Consider the following 25000-nt stretch of genomic DNA (forward strand, 5'->3'; position numbering starts at 1 on the left):
GGGGGGGGGGGGGCAGGAGATATGGTTTAGTGGAGCCAGGCAGGCATGGGGGCAGAGTCAGAAGGCAAAGTCAGCACTGGCTCTCTCTAAGTTCAAGGCCAGCACAGTCTACAAAGCAATTCTTAGCCAGCCAGAGTGATACAGTAATACCCCAACTCAAAAGGATCAAAGCTATTTAATTGGACTATATGTGTAATTCCAGGCTTGAGGCAAGAAGATTGGAGTTAGACATCAGATAGGACTATGCAGCAAGACTGTCTCCAAAAAAAAAAAAAAAAAGTTAAACAAGAAAAAATTGCTCTACTCTTTTTAATTTCAGCACTTGCTAATTTTCAAGATATACATACAGCATCTTAAGTCCTGAAACCTCAGCAGCACACTTGTTTTCGTTACTGTTAAGCCTTCAGTATCGTGCATATCACTAAATATTCTACTTCAACATGGTATCCAAATATTTCCCTCTATTCCATCTTTCTAGACCTGCAGTTCTCAACCTGAAGATGTTGACCCGTTTGGGGACTGAACCACCTTTCACAGGGGTCGCCTTACATTATAAGTCATAACAGTAGCAAAATTACAGTTATGAAGTAGCAAAGAAAATAATTTTATGGTTGGGGGTCACCACAACATGAAAAACTGTTATTAAAAGGGTCAAAGCATTAGGAAGGTTGAGAAGCACTGTTTTAAACGAGGCTGTGTAGCCCTGACTGTTCTCAAATTCAGGTATCCACATGACTCTGCCTTCAAGTGCTGGGATTAAAGACACAAGCCACCAAGCCCAGAGTAAAATTTATTTTTAGGCTAAGGAAGGAACTCAACTAGAACTGTTTTCCTGGTGTGGATAAGGTCCTAGTTCCCATCACTGAGAAACCTAAATAAATAAACACATAAATGCTAAAGTTTGTCTTATTCTGTTTACAATGTTGGGGGGGTATACCCACAAGGAACCCAGTCTTGATAATTTGCTCTTCAGGATAATACCTATTAAACTCTGACTAAGCCAAGTCAAACCCCACATAGTATCTCCTCATACCTTTTTGTATTTCAGTAAGACTTCTGTCACAGTTCCACCAAACCGAACAGTTTTTCTTGGGGGAGAATTGAAGAAATCACTCTCTAATGCAAGCATATCTGAAAGCCTGAAGAACCAGGAATACCAGTTATTGAGTTCAAAACAGAGAATGACAACAGTGTCCATTACTGAACCAACAATATTTGTGGGATGAGGCTTAAGTTTCTTAATGATATTCCTGCTTCCAACCTTCTCCCCTGGGAATCCACTCTTCCCTCAGTAAAGCTATCTTCTTGCAGCACATACAATAAGAATTCAAACTCAAACTCCTAATATTTAGAAAGCAGCACTTGGGAAGCTGAGGCAGAATCCAACCTAGGCTGCATAGTGAGATCTTACTAAGAGTAACAGAAGGAAAAGAGATAGAGTAAAGAAACTCTATTCTCACATAAACCCTGTAAGATCCTGTTTAAGCAGCCACTGTTCCTAACCCCGATCTCATGGTACAATCATTTGTTAAAAGTATGATGTCCTTTCTGTTCCTCAAACTTGTCAAGCTGGTTCCCATTTCACTGTGAAACACTCTTCCCATATATATACAAGGTTGGCCTTCTCCACCAGAACCTCACACATTCACCCTTTATACTGCTGGAACGTTGTAGTTCTTCATAGCATTTTCTGATACCTGAAACTATCTTATCCATTTATTGCTGACCTCCCCCACTACCCTGCCTCCAGCTCTGTTGAATATGAAAATGTTAGTCTCTGGATAAGCTACTGTCCCCAGTATTTTCTTAACACAGTATGTACACACTTTATAAATAATTGTCAATATTATGCTAAGTGCTTTATAAGGTTTACTTCCTTTAAACAGAGAATCTCACAAAATCTAAAGGTTAGAGCCCAAATGTTTTATAGGGATAGGCATTTTAAAATGTTGAGCAAAAACGACTGCTTAGATAATATACGGTTCCACTACGCTACTGCTCGCTTCTGCAGAAACAAATTGCAAACAAAATTTTTGGGATACAATAGGTCGCCAGTGACAGCTTTCTCCTGGATATTCAAAACCCTGGAAATGCCATTCATGTCTTGGCCAAGAAAGGGAAGAGAAAGGCGCGGAAGATTGGCCTAGAGTCCCACAAGGGTGCCCCAAGAGTGGGTGGAAGACAATGGAACAGACAAGATTCGCTAACGCAGCGTCGCCCGGGCAGAGGGGACCGGAGGCTCCAGGGCGCCGGGGCCGAGCCCGCACGCCGGAACCCCTCCGAGCCCTCGGCACACCCCGAGCACTCTCAGCCGGCTCGAGCCCCGCACCCGCAGGCGGAGGCCGCCAGGATCTTACCCAGTCCGAGACGCATTCAGCGTGGAAGAGGCGGCAGCCGCCACATCACCAGACAAGCGCGTGTGAAGCAGCGGGACAGCCATTCAGCCTGAGCAGCGCGAACGCCGGGCCTTGCGCCGGAAGCCACGGCCTGCCCGCCCCGGAAGTCGTGCTGGGGGAGGCAACCCCCTGCCGAACGCGGCCCACGTGAGGAGAGCTCAGCGATCGCAGCTAGAAGGCTAGTAGGCTTTTGCCCGGCCCTATCCTGCCTGAAGCTTCCCTAGGAAGAGGCTGGCACAGTTAGGCGGGGCCATCAGTGGCGGCGTTCCTCAGAACCTCCTTCAGAAAGAAGCTTGTCATAGTGGCGTGCGCACGTAACTCTGGCACTCAGGAGGTGGAGGCAGGAGGATCAGGAGTTCAAAGCCAGTGGGTAAATTATTAGGACCTGGGTTACCCAGGTAAAAAGCCCGGTTTGATCTTAGTAATGCCAGCACTAGAAAGGTGGAAATAGAAAGATCTCTGGGACTCGCTGGCCGGCTTTGCATTTCTGGCAAACAAACTGCATTGACCTCTGCGAATATGCAAGAATGGACACAGATGTTTAAATCAAAGAAATTGTCTTCACGGTGGAGAGATTTGACTGAGCAAAATACAAGATCTGTACATCATTTTAGACACATATGATAACCTTACTCTGTGTGAAACACATATTACACAGTGACCTAGCCAGAAGCCTGTAGACTGGTAAAACACCAGAGAAGAGAGTTGGACCGATGTTACCGTGGGCAAGAGGACCCAGGCTGGGGAGCTGGGCATGATGGTACACACCTTTAATCTCAGCACAGGGAAGGCAGGCAGGCAGGCAGGCAGGCAGATCTCTGATTCTGAGGCTAGTTTAGACTACAGAGTAAGTTCCAGGACAACCAGGATAATACAAAAGGAGCTTGTCTCCAAAACAACAAAGAAGATCCAGGTTGGATTGCCAGCACCCACATGATGGCTCACAAATGTTTCTAACAAAACACCCAAACACTGCAGTCCCCAGTCCCAGGGGTTCTTATACCTCTGTGAGCACAGTAGGGACACACAGAGATGAACACAAAACACCCAAACACATAAAATAAATCTTAAGACAGTTTTAGAGTGTTTGCTATCCAGCATACTTTTTCTTTCTTAGGATACATTCCAGAACATTGTTCACACTAGATGCTGAGACATCTCTTCAGCCCTTTATCTCCCCCACCCCGTCTTTTTTTTTTTCCCCCTTTTCTGGTATCTGGTTTGGTTTTGAGACAGTGTCTCTCTGGGTAACCCTACAGAGACCCTGCTGCTTTTGCCTCCCAAAGGCTGGGACTGAAGGTGTATGCAACCATATTCTTTTTTTCTTTCTGCCTGTCTATTCTTTCTTTTTAGAAAGATTGATGTATTTGTGTGTTTGTATGTGGGCATGTGCTCATGCTGGTGCCTGCAAATGGATATCCTGAAACTAGCTGTCGTGAACCACCTTAAAAGAACTGCTAAGCCATCTTTCCAGCCGCAAGGGAAGAATTTTTCTTTGGAAAACAACACAAACTAAAGCGTTGTGATAGCAGGAGAAAAAGGACTGCACCCCACTGTCCGTAAGAAAGATAAATTGTAAGAACCCAAAAAGAGGACCCCAACTCAAGTCCCGATCAGCGCGCACCCAAGGAGACACGAGAGACTGACTCGATGCAAATGGCAAAAGGCAGTTTACTAACAAGAGCCCTTGGATCGAAACTCATCCCATGCAGGGGAGAGAATTTTGATGAAGACCCCAGGAAGTTTAGAACTTTTATAGGGGGAGGCACAAGGGGGAAGGGAAAAGCGGGAAATTCTGGCGCAGTTACATATGATTGGATATTTCAAACATCAGCACTTTGCGTAAGCAATCATTTTGACAGGCTGGATGGCCCACTATTTTTGACCATGAAACCTCAGACCTTCTAGGATAAACACCAGGTAGCCCATTACTCACTTGGGCATGTTTAGACTGGTCAAGATATGTCTTTGGTTGTTTCTACATTTCTGGTCACCTCGTCCCTAGAGGGGCTTGATATTTTTATTATGGCTATTCTCAGCAAGCTAAGCAAGCCGTCCTGCGGTCTTTGCCAAGTTGTTTTTAATTTTTACTCTTACAAAATGAAACTTTTTGAAGCTGTGTAAAAATTACAAAATGAAACTTAGCATCTTGTCAAACAAAAAGCATAGCTTTGGTTGCAACATTATAAATTCAAATAGCATTCTGCTGTCTTTAAGTGATTTTTCTATCTGATGCTGTCTTAGTTTCTGGTGGAGAATGTTAGACAGGAATTACTTATGTCTCCAGACCAGGGGAAATAATTGCACATAGCTGGTTTTATAGAAACCTATTCTCCTCCATTCCAAAGAGAAACAATCACGATAAATACAGTGCATGACTATGATGCACGAAGACTATAAATACACTGTCGAGTAACCGCCAACTCAGCCATAACTCCATTAACTTTAAGTTGAACCTATACAGCCGGGCAGTGGTGGCGCACGCCTTTAATCCCAGCACTTGGGAGGCAGAGGCAGGTGGATTTCTGAGTTCGAGGCCAGCCTAGTCTACAGAGTGAGTTCCAGGACAGCCAGGGCTACACAGAGAAACCCTGTCTCGAAAATCAAAAAAAAAAAAAAAAAAAGTTGAACCTATACAAAAAATTAAACACCTACAATTGTGCCATCTAATTTAAGAAACAAACCCTTAAGCTATAATGCTGACTCCCAGAGTCCACTTTATTCTTACTTTCTTCCAAAGGTACTCTCTTGTTTTTGTTTTTAAAAGGCATTTCTAAGGTTTTGTGGTTTGTTTTGAGTAATGGGAATTGAACTCAGGGTCTTGCCCATGTAAGGCAAGCTCTTTACAACTAAACTACATCCTCAGCTCTGTAAATATTCTGTAAATAAAATATTCTATAAATAAAATATATATTCATAAACAGTGTGCTCTTGGAAAAACAACAGTTTAAGACAGTGTGTTAGAGGTTGGACTGGTGCTGCTATGTATTCAATTGCTAAATTCTGCCCCCACCCCAAATATATACTTCACTACCAAATCAGCAAGAAGCAATTTTAAGAGAAATACACCCCATTTCCAAGAGGTGGGGTAGGTGATTTTTGGTCATTCAATGGGCATTAAATGTTTGTCAACACCCATCCCAAAAAGGGATGGTTATAAGAAGTTATGATCTTGACTAGGGAGGACATGAGATAAGTTGGTTATATTCAGAGGTTTCTTTTCTCTTTTCTTTCCTGTATCCTTCTTTCTCTCCTATGCAGTGTTAAAGGAAAAAAGGGGGAGGAAGGTTGATAAGAAAAGGGGGTAGATAATACAATCTACTCTTAAACTACTGAAGAACATTCTATAGCCAATAATAATAGCACATTGGTACACATCTTTGAATAATGATACATATTGAGGCTATATTTTGCTACATTGGTATAGAGTTTGTATATTGATACAAATTTAAGTTTCACATTGGTTTAGATTATTGTATTGTGTTATATTGTATTGTATTGATTTTTGTATTGTATTATTGTATACAAATTTAAGGTTATTTTGGACACACATAATGTATAATATGTTTTCAACTTTTATTTGAGGTATTGTATCTCAGAATTCTCAAAGATACGATGTAAAATTCTAGTCCTTTTAAAGCTGCTATTAAAAACTGAGTAGGATAAATTAAGAAATACAAGCTGATAGACTCATGGTCATATTAGATTCTAGACTAGTTCATTACAAGATGCTTCCTAGGTTAAAAAGCTTGACAATTCAGATATGCTACAGTTAAATGGTCTACAAAAACCTCAGACACTTCTGAATATGGCATTTAAAGATATTTTTATTAACACCTTTTTGATATTAAGACATGTCAGCTCCTGACAATACCTCATTCAACTTGGAAGAAGATATGAGACTCAGAAAACCCCATGTGGAATTGCATCAAATATGGTGTTAAGGCCTAGGTAAAATATTAAGGCCTAGGTAACAGTTACTTGGCTAGCCTACCATTATAAGGAAACTTGCTCATATGTTTCTGTTGTTACTAGGAAACTTTTTTTTTTCTTGGTTTTTCGAGACAGGGGTTCTCTGTGTAGCCCTGGCTGTCCTGGAACTCACTCTGTAGACCAGGCTGGCCTCAAACTCAGAAATCCACCTGCCTCTGCCTCCTAAATGCTGGGATTAAAGGCGTGCGCCACCAGAAACTTTCTTTAAAAAAAAAAAAGATTTATTTATCTATTTATTTATTTATGTATATGAGAACACTGTACCTGTCATCAGATATACCAGAAGAGAGCATCAGATCCCATTACAGATGGTTGTAAGCCACCACATGGTTGTTGGGAATTGAACTCAGGACCTCTGGAAGAGCAGTCAGTGTTCTTAACCACTGGGCCATCTCTCCATCCCACTAGGAAACTTTCTAATGCCAAGATTGATTGCATATTACATATTCTGTTATGTTCTGTGCCCTTGGAAACCAATCAGGATAAAAGTCAATAAAACTGTTTTGTATAAGTTAACCATGATAAGCTTGGACCCAAACCAGTCACCAAATGGCACTTTCTGCATCTGTGTATAATCCTTTATGGCATAAATTGTCCTTGAAATAGGCCTAAATATAAGACACCTGCACCAATATAAGAAACTATTTGGGGGTGGGGGCTGGAGAGATACCACGGAGGTTAAGAGTACTAACTGCTCTTCCAGAGGACCCTGGTTCAATTCCCAGCACCCACATGGCAGTCCAGATCTAAGATCTGACAATCTCACACAGACATATGTGCAGACAAAAATATACCAATGTGAATATAATGAAAATACATAAATGTAGCCGCCTGCAGCCACGAAACAACTGGGTTCACCTGAAAGGGGGGCTGGGAATGAAAGAAGGGATGGAGGATGAAAAGAGATGAAGCCAAGACAAGGTATTCTGATCAAGGCTCAATGCTTTAATGTTCAGCTCTCAATTTAAAGGGGAAGGCCCACCCCCACCACAGAACCCCTTCTTGCTTCAGCCTTCATGGGTGAGGGGAATCCATCCTTAATCTCAGCCTGAGGTATCTCAAAGCAAGGTCAGCAGGCAGTCTATTCTTCTCAGCTCCTGTAGCAGACTGTAGTGTAGCCAAGGTGGGTAACACCTCCTGAGTCCTACTGTTTGGTCTGCTTTGGTAAACAAGATCCTTCAGGCCTGCTCAAGGCTGGGGGAAGGGCACAATTCCCCCTTTTTAGTTTTAAAGATGGCAGTGCCAGCAGCTGGACGGGGCACAAGATTTCATCCTGTCTAGGGTAAAGAGTGGCCAGGAAACCGTGCCTGGCTTAGGTCGGTGTCTATATTGCTCCTTATTACTCGTCTTCGAGGAAAACATATATAGCATATTGATGTATGCCTCTGCTTTAGGTTTATAGGAGCTCAAGAACACTCTTACCCATCTTTGACTAACCGGCCATCATTGGCGCACTCTTTCCCATACAGACCAAAGCCACATTCAGACCAAAGGACCTGTGAGCATGGACTCGATGCAATTCTTCCCAGAGATGCGTAACTGCCATGATGAATAGCTGGGCTTGCTGAGAGTGATCTTGTGTGAAGGCAATCAATCTGCTTAAAATACAAGGTTCAAAGGTTAAAAGCAACATGATTATCCAAGCAATGTAGAAAATAAGGTTGAAAGCGGAAATGTCCTAGTATCTAATGCAACTGCTGGTTAACAGGGATCAGACACAAGTCTGGCCACCAGGTATATAGTGGGTGGCTTTAAGTATTAATCATACCCAATAACTTATAGACCAATAATCTACCACCAAGACATGCAGAACTTATTTACACTTTTAAAATGAAGTGGATACACATCTTATATATTTAGACCAAACAAAATTTCTTGCTTTTCCTAGCTGTGATTTCAAGAGAAAAGCACCTTGTCACAGAGATTTTTTCTAAGACAAACAACTCTCAGCTTCCTTATAGAATCTAAAAAGCTGTTGGTCTCTTTAAGATCAGTTTATGCAAACAATCAATTTCTGAAAAGGCTTCTCTAGCTCAGCTCGACTCTTAGCTACAGGTGTAGGGTAACTTATCAGCCTCCACTGTACATATTAAGACTGCCTTTAAAACAAAGTTAAACTAGATCAAGGGGTAGATCAAGCAGTGGATCTTTTCTTTTGAACATAAAACAGAACAATCATTCGAACAAGGAAACAAAAACAAACAATTGACATATGTGGACACTGGCGCACCAAGGACAGACAACAGACAAAGACTCCTAGGAGCCAAAGAGAAACTCAGGACGTCTCCTGAATTTCCTCCTGTTCCTAGGAGGGCTCTGAAACAGCCTTTCATTCCTTTTTACTGACGCAGCTCAGAGAAGAGGATAACTGCTTTTCTCAAACCCCTTCTCTCATATTCAAGATCTAACTCTTCATCTCTTTCTCTAGGAGATGCAGCACGTGGCTGTTGATATTTACTCTTTAGTGCCCTGTTTTTTTAAGTCTTCCACTGCCTTCTAATCCTACTCCTCACGCCTGAGGCAGCTCTTAGGCTTCGGGAAAATGCCTATTTGGAATTCTCTCGTCCCCAAATTTGCTGTCACCTCCTAGGTGATGTAGGTGTCGATCAACACTTACTCAACCTAGACTGCATGCCCTTAAACACACTTCCTGCAAACACAACCACAACTAGCTAGCATCAATGCTGTTTGTTGCTTACCAAGTGCCCAGGATACTCTTCTTCTTCCATTTTCCGTGGAGCTTCACCCAAGATAGTGTTCCTCAGATGGTCCCCCATTTTCAGGTCCCTTGGTGCAGCGCCATTTTGAACCCGCCTGCGGCAACGAAACAACTGGGTTCACCTGAAAGAGGGGCTGGGAATGAAAGAAGGGATGGAGGATGAAAAGAGATGAAGCCAAGACAAGGTATTCTGATCAAGGCTCAATGCTTTAATGTTCAGCTCTCAATTTAAAGGGGAAGGCCCACCCCCACCACAGAACCCCTTCTTGCTTCAGCCTTCATGGGTGAGGGGAATCCATCCTTAATCTCAGCCTGAGGTATCTCAAAGCAAGGTCAGCAGGCAGTCTATTCTTCTCAGCTCCTGTAGCAGACTGTAGTGTAGCCAAGGTGGGTAACACCTCCTGAGTCCTATTGTTTGGTCTACTGTGGTAAACAAGATCCTGGGCTGGGGGAAGGGCACAAATAAAGTTTTTTAAAAAGAAACTATTTAGAATAAGACTTCCACCAGGCAGTGGTGGTGCATGCCTTTAATCCCAGCACTTGGGAGGCAGAGGCAGGTGGATTTCTGAGTTCGAGGCCAGCCTGGTCTACAGAGTGAGTTCCAAGACAGCCAGAACGACAGAGAAACCCTGCCTTGAAACCCCCCCCCAAAAAAAAGACTTCCATTTTGAGTAGTGGTCCAATAAAGTTTAAGTTCCCAAGACCTCCCTGAAAACTGACATCCTACTTGGCAGAAAGAGACATGTATATGAGTAACTGATATCCTGGTTGGCAAGTTACATGAACATTAAACAAGGCAAGTCCCCTTCCACAGTTGAATACCCCAACCAATGGGAGCAGGATAAATGTACATGTTCCTAAGGAAACCCCCTATCCCTAAATCTTGATTCATGGAATAACTTGGCACAGATGTTTCTGGATTTGGGGTTTTAAAACCCTGTAGGGTCTTAAATCAGGGTCAAGGTTCAGTTCCCATTCTGAACCATGGCCCTGGTTGACCAGTCCTGAGGAGTACGCTCAATAAACTATCCCTATCTGACTGATATCAGTATTTGTGTGATTTGTGAGGCAATTTCTGGACCCCAGCAGTAAGCTGGCACTGGGCAAAGACTGCCATTGCTCTGACTACAGACAAAATACTGTCTAAAATAGACATGGTGCAGGTTAGTTGACTGCTGAACTCTGCCAAGACAGGGTAAGTAGCCCTTCTTAATTCCTGCTTCTCAAAAGGTATGTCAGATATACTGACCCAGAAGATGAAGATAGATGCTCCAACATTATAGAGACAATTCTGGGGGACTATTCAGGCAGCCAACTATGTCATTTCTATAATTTTAGAAGCTGTTTGCTCTGAACTTCCTACATACTCAGGTAATATTTATTCCTTCTCAAATCTCTGATGAAGTTGAATACTAGATAGTTATAGTCTCAAAATTACGCTTAAGTTATTTAGGACTTAAGAAGATGTTTTGGGGTCTAGAAGATATTTTTCATTCTAAGAAAATATTATTAGGTTAGTTAATATAAGTTATGATAAAAAATGATTTAGATACAAAACTCTGAACTCATGATAGGATAGATGATATAACACTTTTCTATATGTGCCCTTCTCCCAGCCTTGAGCAGGCCAAAAAGACCATGTTTACCACAGTAGACCTAGTAATAGGACCTAGGTGGAACTATCCACCTAGGCAGGTACTACCTACTACAGGAACTTAGAAGAATAGACTGCCCACTGAGCTTGCCTTGCAACATAATCCTAGATGGGTTCTCCAACCCATCTCCAGCTGAAACAAAAAAAAAAAAAATGGGTTCAGTGGGACTTTCCCTTTAAATAGAAGAGCTGAATATTATACTTCAAGCCTTGATCAGAAAATTTTGTCTTGGCTTCATGCTTCTCTCGCCTCTCTGTCTCCCTTTTTCATTTCCAGCCCTCCTTTCAGGTGAACTCAGTTCGTCCATAGCCATGGGCGGCTACATCTATAGTTGTGAGATTAAGTAGACTGGACATTATGAATGTAACTCCTACCTAATAATTTTCATAATTATTTTATATATGTTCCTACTGTATGTTGTTGTTTCATGTATATGAGTGCTCTATTTGCACGTATACCTACATGCCAGAACTAATTATAGATGGTTGTAAGCCACCATATAGTTACTAGGAATTGAACTAAGGATCTCTGAAAAAGCAGCTGGTACCCTTAATCACTGTGCCATCTCTCCAGTGTTAAAGTTAATATTTAAATCGGCAGCACCCAATCTGTCTTGTTACAGGGCCTCCATGTTCCCAACTAGACAAGGCCTGAGGCCAAGAGCAGTGGTGTGTTCCTGCTAATGTTCAACTCTGACCAAGGCTCATGCTGGCCAAAGCACCAGCCCTTGAACCCACAAGACACCAGCGTGGGAGATGGCTCTATCGCACTGTCTCCACAATGCTTGGCTGAACCCAGACCATCCCGCCATTTACGCAGTATCCGGTAGAAATGAGACTCTAATGCTTAAAGATTATCTAATAGCTTTATATATTTGGAAAGGCTCAATTAACAAGATGCCCACACAATTAGAGGTGTTACCCAGATAACCTAGATATTACAACTACCTTAGACTGCTAGAGACACGCATACATCCACTGCCATCTTCCCATTTTGCCAGTCCTCCCTCTCTTTTTTAGCTCCTCCTTTCCTTCTTCTCTTCCTCTCCTCATGACTCCTCACTCCACCTACCTCTCATACAGCCCAATCGCCGAGCTTTATGCAAATGCAGTGGGAAGATATCACACTATACTCCAACCCTGAATGTTGTTTTTTATTGTAAGAGAAAGAACCTTTTTATTTAGACAAAAAGGGGGAAACTGTTGGGGGTGGTCTGGTGCTGCTATGTATTCAAATGCTAAATACTGGCCCCCAAGATCACTGCCCTCAGTGAGCAGATCCTCATGTACACCAAGTGATGCAATGTAAACTTTGTTGGTTAAATAAAACTAGCAACAGTCAATTGCTGGGGGATTTAGAGAGTGGAGTTTGAGTTATCAGGCTTGGGTCACAGGTAGGGATCACGAGAGAAAGGAGAGAGGGAGGGAGGAAGAGAGGAGAGAGAGAGAACAGAGGAGGAGAAGACAGAGAGAACAGGAGGTCTCCATTAGTCATGATGGACCAGCAGCACATGCCAGAGTGAAATGCCTTCCTGGGATGCCAGACTGCTGGAGCAGAAATAACCCAAAAAATTTCAAACACAGTTGGAGTAGTAGTCAGACTAGCATTAGCAAATAAGATCAGGGGTAATCCCTTAGTAATTGTGCCAAACCTAATAAGTAAATCATAGTATGAGTCTCATTCATTTGAAGCTGAACAGGGTAAGCATAATTCGTATTAACTTACACAGTGTCACTATATTGCCTCAAATTAATAGTCCCCCTGAGTAATCCTGAGTGCTAGTAGTATACACATGTTCCTCGTCTGTTGTTATTGTTGGATTTTTATTGTTTTTGTTGTTTGTTTCTTTGAGACAAAGGCAAATCTGACTTCAAGCTCCTTTTGTAGACAAAGCTGGCTCTGAACTCTTGATCCCTCTGCCTCCACCTCCCAAGTGCTCAAATTACAGGTGTGCACCACTATACCCTAACAGAGTTACTGTCGGGTTTGTTTGTTGGTTTGTTTGGTTGTTTTTTTGTTTGTTTTTCTTTTTGGTTTTGTTTTTTGTTTTTTTTTTTCTTGGTTTTGTCCTAAGGTTTAAGTAAAGGGCCTTGTGTAAGCACATGTTCTGCACTGAGATACACTCCAGCAAAGAATTGTTTTTACATGACTTTGGATTTTGTAAGTTACTTGCATGCTTCATGACATGGCTACCTACTTTCAACAATATATTTCTACGATTCACATTGTATAATGTAAAGTTGTAAATTCTCTGCCATATTGCATTCTATTATCTGAATACATTAAAAAAATTTCCATTGAGAGATTGATCAGTAGTAAGGAGCACTTGCTGCTCTTGCGGAGGACTCAGGTTCTGCTGAGTCCTGCATGGCCATGCTAAAGGGATGGTGTGACATAGTTCCCATTCCTGGAGCAGAGTTAGCAGAGCATAGGCCTCCGAAAGTATTGTCAGTTTCTAGGCATGAGGTTTGTTTGAATAACAATGTACATAATTTACTTTATGTTCTTCCTTCAGGAGGTGTTCTCCTAGCCAAGGTTAAAGACTCAATGATAATTAGAAGCAGAATGAGTCCAGGAGGCAAGGGTGTGTCTAATGTCCTTAGCAAAATGGTAAACACTGTGACCTTCAGGACAGCCCTTATGATTGTGTGAAAGAACTCTGAAAACATGAGTTCAAAAATGTATAATTTTTTCAACTATGCAAAATATAAGGATACAATATGAATTATATGATACAATATGAATTATATGAGGAGTTTCATGCACCTAAAAGAACAGAGACAGCTATACTATAAGCCAGCTTTTCAGAAAGATACTCAGGAAGGAGATAAAGAGATTTAGGGAGTGGTGAGCTCAAAACACAGGATCCCACCCAGCTAGTTTATTGTCTGTGCTTACAAAGGCAGGCAGATCTCTGAATTCATTTGCTATGTTAAAAAAATATATACTTGCTGTTTTTCTAAGAATCAAGGGGCTAAGTTCATAGAACGCTGATTCATGAGAAAATAAAAAGGGAACCTGGGTAAACAGTTGATATGTAAATAAAAGACTAAGCTCTGGTCTGCAAGAAAGAACTACTTGGAGAGCCATCACAGCTCTTTTAGAATGTTTTCTAGCAGCTTTTCTGACTTTGGTCAGAAAACCCATGAGCTATACAGAGAGCTTTTAGCATTTTTTCTAGCAAGAGAGAGCTGTCTGGAAATCTCTAGAGAGACGTCTTGAGCAGAATACAGCTGTCAGCTTGTACCCACAATTGACTTGGAGTCGTTTCTTGCACCTCTCCCAAACACCCTTTCCTCAGAAACACTCTCCAAGCAGAGGCTGGTCCTTGGCAAGGTTCAGTTCCCAGCAGAAGGCTGCCTCAAGCAGGGAGCTGTCTCGAGCAGAGAGTAGTCTCAGCAAAGTACAGATCCAGAAGCCATCTACAGAGAGCTGTCTAGGGAACTATATTGAGCAGAACACAAGGCTGTCAGCTTGTACCCACAATTGACTTCTAGTCATTCTTTTGATGCTCCCAAACACAGATGTTAGCTTGTATCCATAATTGACTTTGTTTCTTCTGCCTCTCCCAAACACCAATTCCTCAGGATCCCCTCTTCAAGCTGAGGTTGGTCCTTCGCACCCAGTGTCACTATGCAGCTCAAACTCACTATGTAGACAGTGTTAGACTTCGGTGCGCAGCTTGGAACAGACAACACCAGACCAAACGGTTCCAAAGGGGAGGGGGTTTATTCAGGGCAGAGGGCAAAGGTAGGGAGAGAAATGGGAGAAGATGGTGGAGAAAGAGGAGAGAGAGAGGAGAGAAGAGGAGGCCAGCCATGACCACGTGGAGAGAGGGGGATGGGAAGGGAGGAAGGGCAAGGAGAAGCTAGAGGCAAGAGAGTAAGAGAGTAAGAGAGAAAGGAGGAGGCAAGCAGCCCCTTTTATAGCGGGCAGGCCTACCTGGCTGTTGCCAGATAACTGTAGGGAGGAGCATACCTGGGTGTTGCCAGATAACTGTGGAGGTGGAGTTTAGACAGAACACTGACAGGGATACTTAATTACATAGTCAAATGAAAATTTTAAGGTAAAATAAAAACGGAACTTGGCTTAGTCTTTATGCTACTGTAACAAGATACATGAGATTGGATAATTTAAGAACAATAGAGATGTGCTCATCAAAAGTTTAGTCTAGGAGGTCCAAGGATAAGGCACTAGTGAGTTTCACGCCTGGTGAGAGGGCAGTGGTGATTTCTAAGAGAATCCACCGTTGCTGAGTTACAGAAGCTGAATGCTGCATCCTTACATGGTAGAGAGAACAGAGGTGGGCTGGGGGGGGGGGTACAGCTTAGTGACTGTACTCCTGCCTGAGTTCAACGTCCATCCCAAAAGGGGTGTCAAGAAATTCAAGAAGAGACAAAAGGCCTAAAAGAACCTAACACCTCCCCCCCACCCTACCCCCTGCCCCACTAACCCTCATGCAAGGCTGCAAATCCAGTCCCTGAGGCTCTGAACCCAACTCAAAAGCTCTGAGAGCATTTTCTTAGTCCCGAGAGTCCCTCTAAAAAGCAGCTTTCAGCCTGGAATGGTGGCACACACCTTTAATCCCAACACTGGGGCAGAGGCAGACAGATCTCTGAGTTTGAGGTTTACAGAGCAAGTTCCAGGACAGTTAGGATACACACTGAGAAGACGTTGTCCACAAACCATTGCCCAAGGAAAATAAAGAGGCTTTCCTGTGTTTTATGTCATTAACTGACTTTGAACAAACGACTTTGGAAGAGATAAATCAACCATGGCAGATATTCTATAGAGGAAAATAAATCATACATTGTTCATTTTTAACATTTTGCATATGCTGTTCATTGAGAATATAATTTCTTTCATTAGTGGGGTTTTTGTTGTTGTTGTTTGTAGATGCCCCAGCTGTTCCACGTTTGGGGGGGGCCACTTTGTAACGGCCCGTTCTGCTGCTCCGGTCCGTGGGTCAGGGCCTACCAAGAGAGAGAGTGGGGATGGAGACGTGAAGAATGGAGACAAGACAGGGAGTCTGATCAAGTCTCTTCAAGTCTCCTTTATTGGAAGGAAATCCTGGGTATTTATACCCTTTACCACGTGCCTTGCCCTCGTGGACAAGCACAGCTGAAGGCACTACGTCACGTGCCTTGCAGCGTGGAGACCACGTGCACCTAGCTAGCAGTGAGGAGACCACGTGCACCTAGCTGCTGGTGGCACTAAACAGCAAAACAAGATATGTGAGAAAAACAAGGTGTTTATCAGAGTGTGCTCAGCTGTTTCCGGCTGTTGAAAACTAGTCTCTTGTCAGGGTATATGGCCTGAGATGGCTGCAAAGATGATAGCCGCTTTAGGCTAGGAGTTGGCTCCCAACAGTTGTTGTATTTTAGCAGCTCTCACTCTTTAGCTCTGGCTGTGCTGGAACTTGAGGTAAGTCTCCTGTCTCTGCCTCCCCAGGGTTAGATTTAGCATCATGAGCTATATCACCTGGCTGCTATGTTTTTGTTAGGGACTTTTTAAAAAGTTACACTTAAGCCTGGGGTGGTAGCATGCACTTAGGAGGCAGAAGGATCTGCCTGCTCTACATAATAGACTCCAGGACAGCCAGGACTAAAGAAAGAAACCCTGTTTCAAAAAATAAATATAAAATAAAGAAAATAAAAATTACATTTAAGACAGGCAGTGGTGGTGCACACCTTTAATCCCAGCACTTGGGAGGCAGAGGTAGGCGGATTTCTGAGTTCGAGGCCAGCCTGGTCTACAGAGTGAGTTCCAGGACAGCCAGGGCTACACAGAGAAACCCTGTCTCGAAAAAACCAAAAAAAAAAAAAAATTACATTTAAGACACATTTTAATGGTATGTGTATTGGTGTTTTACCTGCATAAATGTTTGTGCATCACATGTATGCCTGGTGTCCTTGGAAGCCACTGAGAGAGTCCAATTGGGCACAGAGTTATGGACATTGTGAAAAACCAAACCCAGATCCTCTGCAGAAGCAGCCAATGCTCTTTCCAGCCTCCAAAGTGTGTGTGTGTGTGTGTGTGTGTGTGTGTGTGTTGTAAGGATCCATGATTCACCAAAGAATGATACCCCAGACTCAAATAGTAGGTAAATGCAGAGTATTTTACTCTCGGAAGTCCAGTATGCTGGGGTCTCCAAGATGGAGACCCTGAAATGAGCTTGCAGGCCTGATGTAAAGCACATTAGAGGATTTCCAGGGAAAGTGGCCTCTGTCTTAATATGTTGACTCCATCTCTAGGGACATTCCAGAACCATTACCAGGACATGGGGGCTGCAAACTGTTGCTGGGGCAGTCTGGAAGCAATTGCTGAGCAAGTCTGGAAACTGTTGCTGACCCATCGTCCTTGTCTTAGGCCAGGTGGCGGGGCAGCTTCTGATGGCAGGGCAGTTTCTGACTAGCTGACTAAAGCCTGGGCTTTTGTTTTTGATTTTCTAAATAATTTTTTTTAAGATATTTATTTTACGTATGTGAGTACATTACAGATGGTTGTGAGCCACCATGTGGTTGCTGGGAACTGAACTCAGGACCTCTGGACGAATAGTCAGTGCTCTTAACCACCGAGCCATCTCTCCAGTCCAGGTTTTTGTTTCTTGTTTTTTTTTATTTTTATTTTTTCTAGTAACTGACTTCCTGGGCTTGGCTGGACTTGCCCAGTTCTTAGGCATAATATCCAGAGCTGCCAATTTTAAGCCTGTCATGGAATCAGCCTAGATTTCTCAGTGTGCTTGTGCATGTGCATGTGTGTCTGTGTGTGTCTGTGTGTGTGTGTCTGTGTGTCTGTGTGTGTGGCTATGTGGCTGTGTGTGACAGATAGTATATGAGGTCAGAAGACAACTTTCAAAAGTTGGTTCTGTCTACCATGTGAGTCACTCTGTGATCAGACTAAGGTTGTCAATACTTGGCAGTAAGAGGCTTTTAACCAGCGAAGCCTACTTTTGGCTTTTAAAAATACCATTTCAAGTAGTCCATGCTGGCTACCTTCAACTCCGACCTAACTAAGGATGGTCTTGACTTTTGATCCTACTGCCTCCACTCTCTCAAGTGCTGAGATTATAGAAATGCATCATCACATCCAGTTTCCTATAGTTTTAACTTATTTTTAAAGCTGCAACCAATTCTTTATGACTTATAATAGTGATTACTGGCTGTGGACTATTCTTCCCCACCTGTTTCTCAGGGTATGAGGAACTGAATCTATATCCTACACCCTGTCCTACCCTACATCCTACCCTACCCTACACCCTGTCCTACCCTACATCCTGTCCTGTCCTGTTCTGTCCTACCCTACCCTACATCCTATCCTGTCCTGTCCTGTACTATCCTACCATACCCTACATCCTCTCCTGTCCTGTCCTGTACTATCCTACCCTACCCTACATCCTGTCCTGTCCTGTCCTGTACTATCCTACCCTACCCTACATCCTGTCCTGTTCTGTCCTATCCTGTCCTGTCCTGTCCTATCCTATCCTGCATTGTACCCTGTCTTACATCCTGTCCTACATCCTATCCTCAGCACTGTTTACTCCTTAATGCTCTTGCTACGCAAGGTAAAAATGGAAGGTAAAAACTGCTTCTTGGAGACTGCATCATAATCTTATCAGCAAACTGGCACCTTATAAATGGATGTTGATTGGGAATGTATGTCCGTTGGTAGAGTACTGGCCTGACATGCAAGAAACCCTGGACTCAATCCCAGCACCATATAAACCATGATTGTCACAAATACTTGTAACTCTATCACTTAAGAAGTGGAGGGAGGAGAATCAGAATTTCAAGCTCATCCTCAATTTCACAGTTCAAAAAAGATTAGGCACAAGAACATGTCTTTAAAAAAAAGACAGCTACAATTTTTGGAGATTTCCATCTAAAGCATTATACAATTTTATCTTTTAGTGTGTATGTGTGAGTGCAGATGCACCCACCTTTGTGTGTTTTTGTCAGGATTATGCAGTATTTTTTTCTGCTGAGCCATATTGAGTGCCTTATTATAGCATTGTTTGTTTGAGACAGGATCTCACTGTGTAGCTGTGGCTAGTCTGCAAGAGCAGCTGGCCTAGAACTCATAGAGATTCTGACTTTGACTCCTTGAGGGTTTCAATTAAATGTGCATACCACCACAACCCAGCTTACTATACTAGTTTAAAAGCTTGCTTTTAGTCAGGTATCATTTCCTATAATCCCAGATGTTCTGCAGGACACAACAGGAGCCAACCTGGGTAACAAAGAGACACACAAAACAAAGGGCTACATGCTCATGGGAGCACTTGCCGGGCATGTACAAGGCTGGGTTGGATGCCAAGTACTCTAGAAACTAAATATACAATCAAAGGTGAGAATGGTAGCACATGTCTGTAATCTCACCACTCAGGAAGCAGAGACAGGAGAATCAGTTCAAAACTAACTTCAGCTACGTAAAACTTGTCTCAAAACAAAAATTAAAAAGCCAACAATGAAAGACGGATGAGGCCAGGGAGGTCTGCTGTGGATGAGGAGGCTGGGGAGATCCAATCTGCTGAGGACTTCAGATCCTATTGACCTACGCAGTTCCTCTCTGTCTTCAAGACTGATTTTAAATGATAAGTGGAAATGGGAAACTCTAAAGTTGTAAAATTACAAAACTAAGCTGTTACATAACACACGAAACACGTTAACCCTTTGTGACATCTTTTATAATGAGATCACAACCCTACTCTTATTTTTCTGGTGGGTTTCCTGTTTGTTTACGATTCTTTTGGGGGGCTGGAGAGATAGCTCAGCAGTTAAGACCACCAACTGCTTCCAGAGGTCCTGAGTTCAATTCCCAGCAACTACATGGTGGCTCACAACCATCTGTAATGGGTCTGGTGCCCTCTTTTGGTGTGTCTGAAGACAGCAATGGTGGTGTACTCATATGCATAAAATAAATAAATTTTTTAAAAAATTATTCTTTGGGGGAGGGGAGGTCTGTGAGTATTTAGTCTACAGGTATATATCCGTGTACCACCTACATACTGTACCCAGACAGGCCAGCAGAGGGTACTGGAAACCCTTGGCACTAGAGTTGCAGACAGTTGTCAGTGCCATATGGGGTGCTAGAAACAAACCCAGACCTCCAGCAGCCCTGGAAGTGGTTGGTTGGTTGGTTGGTTGGTTGGTTAGTTGGTTTGAGAAAGGATCTCTCTACATAGTTCTAGCTGTCCTAGAACTCACTATGTAGACAAGACTGGCCTCAGTCTCACAGAAATCCACTTGCCTCTGCATCCCAAGTGCTGGAATCAAAGATATGTACTACATGCCCAACTGCAAGGTGATTTTATTTTATTTTAGTTTATTTTAGTTTAGTTTAGTTTAGTTTTAGTTTTTCGAAACAGGGTTTCTCTGTATAGCCTGGGCTGTCCTGGAACTCACTCTGTAGACCAGGCTGGACTCGAACTCAGAAATCCGCCTGCCACTTGCCTCCCAAGTGCTGGGATTAAAGGCATGTGCTACGACTGCCTGGCTTTATTTATTTATTTATTTATTTATTTATTTATTTATTTTTGGTTTTTTCGAGACAGGGTTTCTCTGTGTAGTCCTGGCTGTCCTGGAACTCACTCTGTAGACCAGGCTGGCCTCGAACTCAGAAATCCGCCTGCCTCTGCCTCCCAAGTTTTATTTTATTTTTTAATGTCTATTTGTATGTGAAATTTATTTATATACATGTTATATAAGACATTTTTTTCATTCAGGTTGCTGGATTGCTTGCACAAGATAAGTCTGTATTTTAAAACTTTATTTTAAATAAAATTTCATTAGAATAACAAAGTTTAGATGGTTTATAATCCTAGTAATAAATAGCACTACTATTGGCAGCTGGAGAACTGTCTCCAGTACTGAAGCAAGTATAGGCAGTCTCATGTACACTTGGCCCAGGTAGTCTGTCTGTCTGTTGGCACAGGCAGTCTGTCTGTCTGGAATAGGTCAGACTCCAGATAGAAGTTTCTAAAACAAGATAAGAACTCGTCTTCATCAAGTTAGCAGTCAAGTATATGGAAACACTGTAATGAAAGGGCAATTTTACTGAGAAGGTAGTTACAAACATGATCATCTAGAATAAAATAAGAAAACAAAGGCAATGGCAGGTTTTGTTTTCTAGCTGCCACCAAAAGTTTAAGTAGAGAAGTAGTCTACCAGCTGACGTGAGGTCTACAACTTAAGTATACTTAGGATGCATAGCAAAAGGGCTCCTTAATAATCCTTACAGGGTCTCATGTGGCTCTGGCTGGCCTCAAACTCTCGACATGGTTGAAAATTACCTTAAACTTCTGATCCTCCTAAGTCTACCTCCAGAGTGCTGAGATTATAGGTATGAATCACAATACCTAACTAGTAACTTTAATATGAAAGGAAAGTTAGTCATATATACAATATAACATATTATGCATCAATTCCAACTCCTCTGCTTGTATGACTTTGAAAATTTCACTTAATCTCTCAATGTCAAATCCATCCTTTAAGTGAAGATAACGACAGTGTCCAACTGTGGTAAATGCCTGTGAGTCACTTGTTGTGTTATGATACACACACAATAGCGTGTTTTTTCAAAGATGATACAAACTGAGGCTATCAGATAAATGAGACATAAAGATTCTCATGGTCTATTGGATGGGGACCAGAAGTCACCTAAGGGTTCCTTAAGCTGTCTACTCATTTATGTATTAAACATGTATTGATTGAATGATTGACTGACTGATTGATTGGGGAATGTACATGCCAGGGTGGTCAGAGACAACCTCCAGGACTTGGTTCTCTCTACTACAGGGTACTGGGGATAGAACTCAGGTCGTCAGGCGTGGTGCTAAGTGTTCACCACATTGAACCATCTTGCTTACTCAAGACTATCTTTTTTTTTTTTAAGATTTACTTATTTTATGTATATGAGCACACTGTAGCTGTCTTTAGACACACCAGAAGAGGGCATTAGATCCTATTACAGATGGTTGTGAGCCACCATGTGGTTGCTGGAAATTGAACTCAGGACCTCTGGAAGAGCAGTCAGTGCTCTCAACCACTGAACCATCTCTCCAGCCCCCAAGACTATCTTTTTAAAAGCTCCTGAAAGCCAGGCATTGTAACACATACCTTTAACTCCACCACTCGGGAGGCAGATTCAGGAGGGATGCTAAAAAGTCTAGGCCAGCCTGGGCTTCATAGTAAGTTCCAGGCCACTCAGAAAATACAGATAGCAAATAAAAAATAAATAAATAAAGCTTATGAAAAAAAAAGCAATTTAAAATTTTACTTTTGCTTTTGGAGAGACAGTCTGTCTTTGTTGCCCAGGATCATCTCCAGCTCTTAATTGTCTCACCTCAGCCTTCCAAGTACTTAGACTGATTACAGTGGAGGTCTCCATGTCCCACCCAGGTTCAAGTCTGAATGATGCAGACTGGAACTCATACAGCTGACACTGGAGTCAGAGAGTTAGTTCTGTGTCTCACAAGCTAGCCTGTGCAGTTTGGATGCTTCCCTGTATCTCTGCTCCCTATACTCTAGGTAAACACCCCTTCTATACTATACAGTCTTATGGTGAGCTCAAAAACAAAGCTAGGGAATCAGTTCCCAGCTAAGCACTCCCATGGCCTGCCCCTCTGACTAGTGACCTTCCCAGCGATCTTGGCATTGCCAAACAATGAAGACTCTACTGTTAGCAAACACCAGGTCCTGAAAGGTGAATTCTTCAACTGGGAATCAGAAGATTAGCAAATTGCCTCATCTTGAGCCAGCAAAGCAAACTGAAAAGGCTGTGTACTCTGAGATAGTGGACTATATCTGGGTGTCACTAGAGCAGAGTGAAAGAGGTAGTGTTGTTGGCTATAGATCTACCAGGTCCTCTCTCCCCTAAGCCACTTGTTCTTGGTTAGGTGAATGACTCCTGAACTGGAGCCCAAGGAGTTATAGAGCTCATTCCAGGAAAGCAGGCAGATCAGGGTTTTCTCCTTTGTTATAAGAGTTATCTCACAACATTTTTTTTTTTTTTTGGTTTTGTTGAGACAGGGTTTCTCTGTGTAGCTCTGGCTGTCCTGGAACTCACTCTGTAGACCAGGCTGGCCTTGAACTCAGGCTCACAACATTTTTAAAAAGAGTCTCATAATGAAGTCCTAGCTGTCTAGGAATTGAATATGCAATCCAGGGTGATATCAAATTTATAGATTTCTGCTCCCAAAATGCTACAGTTAAATGTGTGCATTACCACACCAGCAACTCACTTCTTTGATTTTTATCTTTTGGGAAAAATATCTACCACCTTGGCCTTCATGAGGAAAAAACCCAGCATGTTTTTAGGTAAGCTTATCTTGGTTAGCAACATGTATAAATGAGCTAATATACAAAGCAATAAAACTCCACATGATGTCATCTCTGTAAAAATACCAAAAAGGTTCTATACAAGTACTTAAACACCTTGAAGTATTTTGCAAGATGAACATTTATTGATCCTATACTTTGGTTAAGAACTGTTGTTAACATTTAAGAGGTCTACTCTTGGCTTATAATTTAATGAGGAGAACTTTAGCAAATCATCTTAGTTATTTGCTTGCTGACATTACTTTATAGCCAGCCACAGGTAGAACTGCAAACTACAAACACAACTCAACCCTACTAAAAGTTCAGCAAAGAAGCTGGGAATAGATTTGTTAGTAAACTGCTCACCTAGTACGCAGAAAGTCCTGGGTTCCTTACCCAGCACTGCACAAATCTAGCATGGTGACACCTATAAACCCAGCACTCAGCAGGCTAGAGACTGAAGGATGAGAAGATCAAGGTCATCCTTGGACAAATGCAGGACTTGAGGCCTGCCTGATCTATATGAGAGTCTCTCCAAAGAAAAAAAGAGCCCCAGATAAATGGCACAGTAGTTAAGATCACTTGCTGCTCTTCCAGAGGACTCAAGTTCTGTACATAAGATGGCTCTCAACTGTCTGTTAACTCCAGGAAGAAACTACACAATGCCTGTAATATCAACACTCAAGAGGCTAAAGTAGAAGTTTTTTTTTTTTTTTGAAACAAGGTATCACTGTATAGCCCTGGCTAGCCTGGAACATACTATATTGACCATGGTAGCTTTGATTGAACTCCCAGAGACCTGGAAGCAGGGTAGTCTTGAGTTCAAGTGTACTCTAGAGAGCTACATAGCAAAATACTAACCCAAAGAAAAACAAAACAGCAAAGTAAAAGGCCTTCAGAGGTTTCCCAGCCATGGAAAGATTCCTTGTTACAGAATATTTGAATTGTTTCTAGTTAGGATGTAGTCTTTTGGGTTCAGGCTCTGTCTTTAGCACACATCTTTAATCCATCTGGCTGGAAGACAGACATGCCCTTCGTACTCACCTTTAATTCCAAACAATGAAGGTAAAAGTAGTTTGTAGAAGGAAGGACCAAAGTTGTTAAGTGGTATCTAACTGAGTGCCAGAAAAAGTGACCAATCAGAGAAAGTCTTCACAGAATAGGATAAGCCCAACTCTCACAGGAAGATAGACAGAAAGCTACTTAAGGGAGAGACAGGCAGTACAGGAGGAAGAGAGTACAGGAATACAACAGAGTCTGTACAGAGCAGGATAGCAGAGTTGAGAGGGAGAGTAGAGCAGTGAGAGATCAAATCTTTTGGATTCAGATCCCATCTTAGAAACCTGGCCTAAGGTTGAACTCAAGTTAACAAACAGGCCAGTACCTAGCACCAGTTTCCAGACTACCCTCTCCCCAACAAGACCTGTGTCTAGCACCAGTTTTCAGGTTATTCCCCAACAAAACTGCACCCCCCAGGTTATAAGCCTGCCCCTGGCACTTCATTTCTAACAACCACCAATCAGGAAAAAAAAGTAGAAGTTAAGTTTATGGTTTGGCTCCCAGCACCAGCCAATTATGTTAAGGGCTATAATAGCCCCCCAATCAGATGTGTGCCAGGCTAGATACCCCCTTCTTGTCTCTATAAAAACTTGCCTGAAACTAAGCTTAGGGCTGCCCCCCTCTGGTTCTCCTGTGTGAGAGACAGTGGTATGGCCCAAGCTTGAGCTTGAATAGAGACCCTAATAAGACTGCATCAGATTTGGGTCCCTTTTGGTCTTTTTGAGGTTCATGAATGTTTCCTGGCACAACAGCAGTACAGAAGGAGAAGGAGGCAGTTTTACTGGGACAGTTGTGCAGAGACAGGTTGTAGAGAGAGAAAGAGAACAAGCTAGATGTAGTTCAAGACAGACCACAAAATAA

The 25000-nt window shown here is 42.5% G+C and overlaps 2 protein-coding genes and 1 non-coding gene across 6 annotated transcripts in view; 1 reads left to right on the forward strand and 2 right to left on the reverse strand.

Moving 5' to 3' along the window:
* Rrn3 (RRN3 homolog, RNA polymerase I transcription factor) overlaps positions 1 to 2466 on the reverse strand; it is a 36449-nt gene extending 33983 nt beyond the window's left edge. Inside the window, exons 1-2 of the mRNA XM_028778327.1 lie at positions 2358 to 2466; positions 1034 to 1139 (exon numbers count right to left, since the gene is read on the reverse strand). Of these exons, the coding sequence (XP_028634160.1) occupies positions 1034 to 1139; positions 2358 to 2440 (189 nt within the window). The 5' untranslated portion in view covers positions 2441 to 2466. The remainder of the gene's footprint in view (positions 1 to 1033; positions 1140 to 2357) is intronic.
* A 4879-nt stretch (positions 2467 to 7345) lies between these two features.
* Positions 7346 to 25000, reverse strand: part of LOC114630272 — a 24216-nt gene continuing 6561 nt past the window's right edge. The window contains exons 2-3 of one of the 4 annotated variants that reach the window (XM_028778397.1): positions 9089 to 9242; positions 7346 to 7984 (exon numbers count right to left, since the gene is read on the reverse strand). The gene's annotated coding sequence lies outside the window, so the exon portion shown is untranslated. Of the gene's footprint in view, positions 7988 to 8777; positions 9243 to 15328; positions 15737 to 25000 lie in introns of those variants that run through there. The other 3 variants (XM_028778396.1, XM_028778395.1, XM_028778398.1) reach the window with 3 other exon arrangements.
* Positions 13847 to 13910, forward strand: LOC114630293. Its single transcript, XR_003712807.1, has one exon. It is a non-coding gene; the product is annotated as a U7 small nuclear RNA (small nuclear RNA).

The sequence above is a fragment of the Grammomys surdaster genome, unplaced genomic scaffold (assembly GCF_004785775.1).
Source record: "Grammomys surdaster isolate TR1022 unplaced genomic scaffold, NIH_TR_1.0 334, whole genome shotgun sequence".
Taxonomy (NCBI): Eukaryota; Metazoa; Chordata; class Mammalia; order Rodentia; family Muridae; genus Grammomys; species Grammomys surdaster.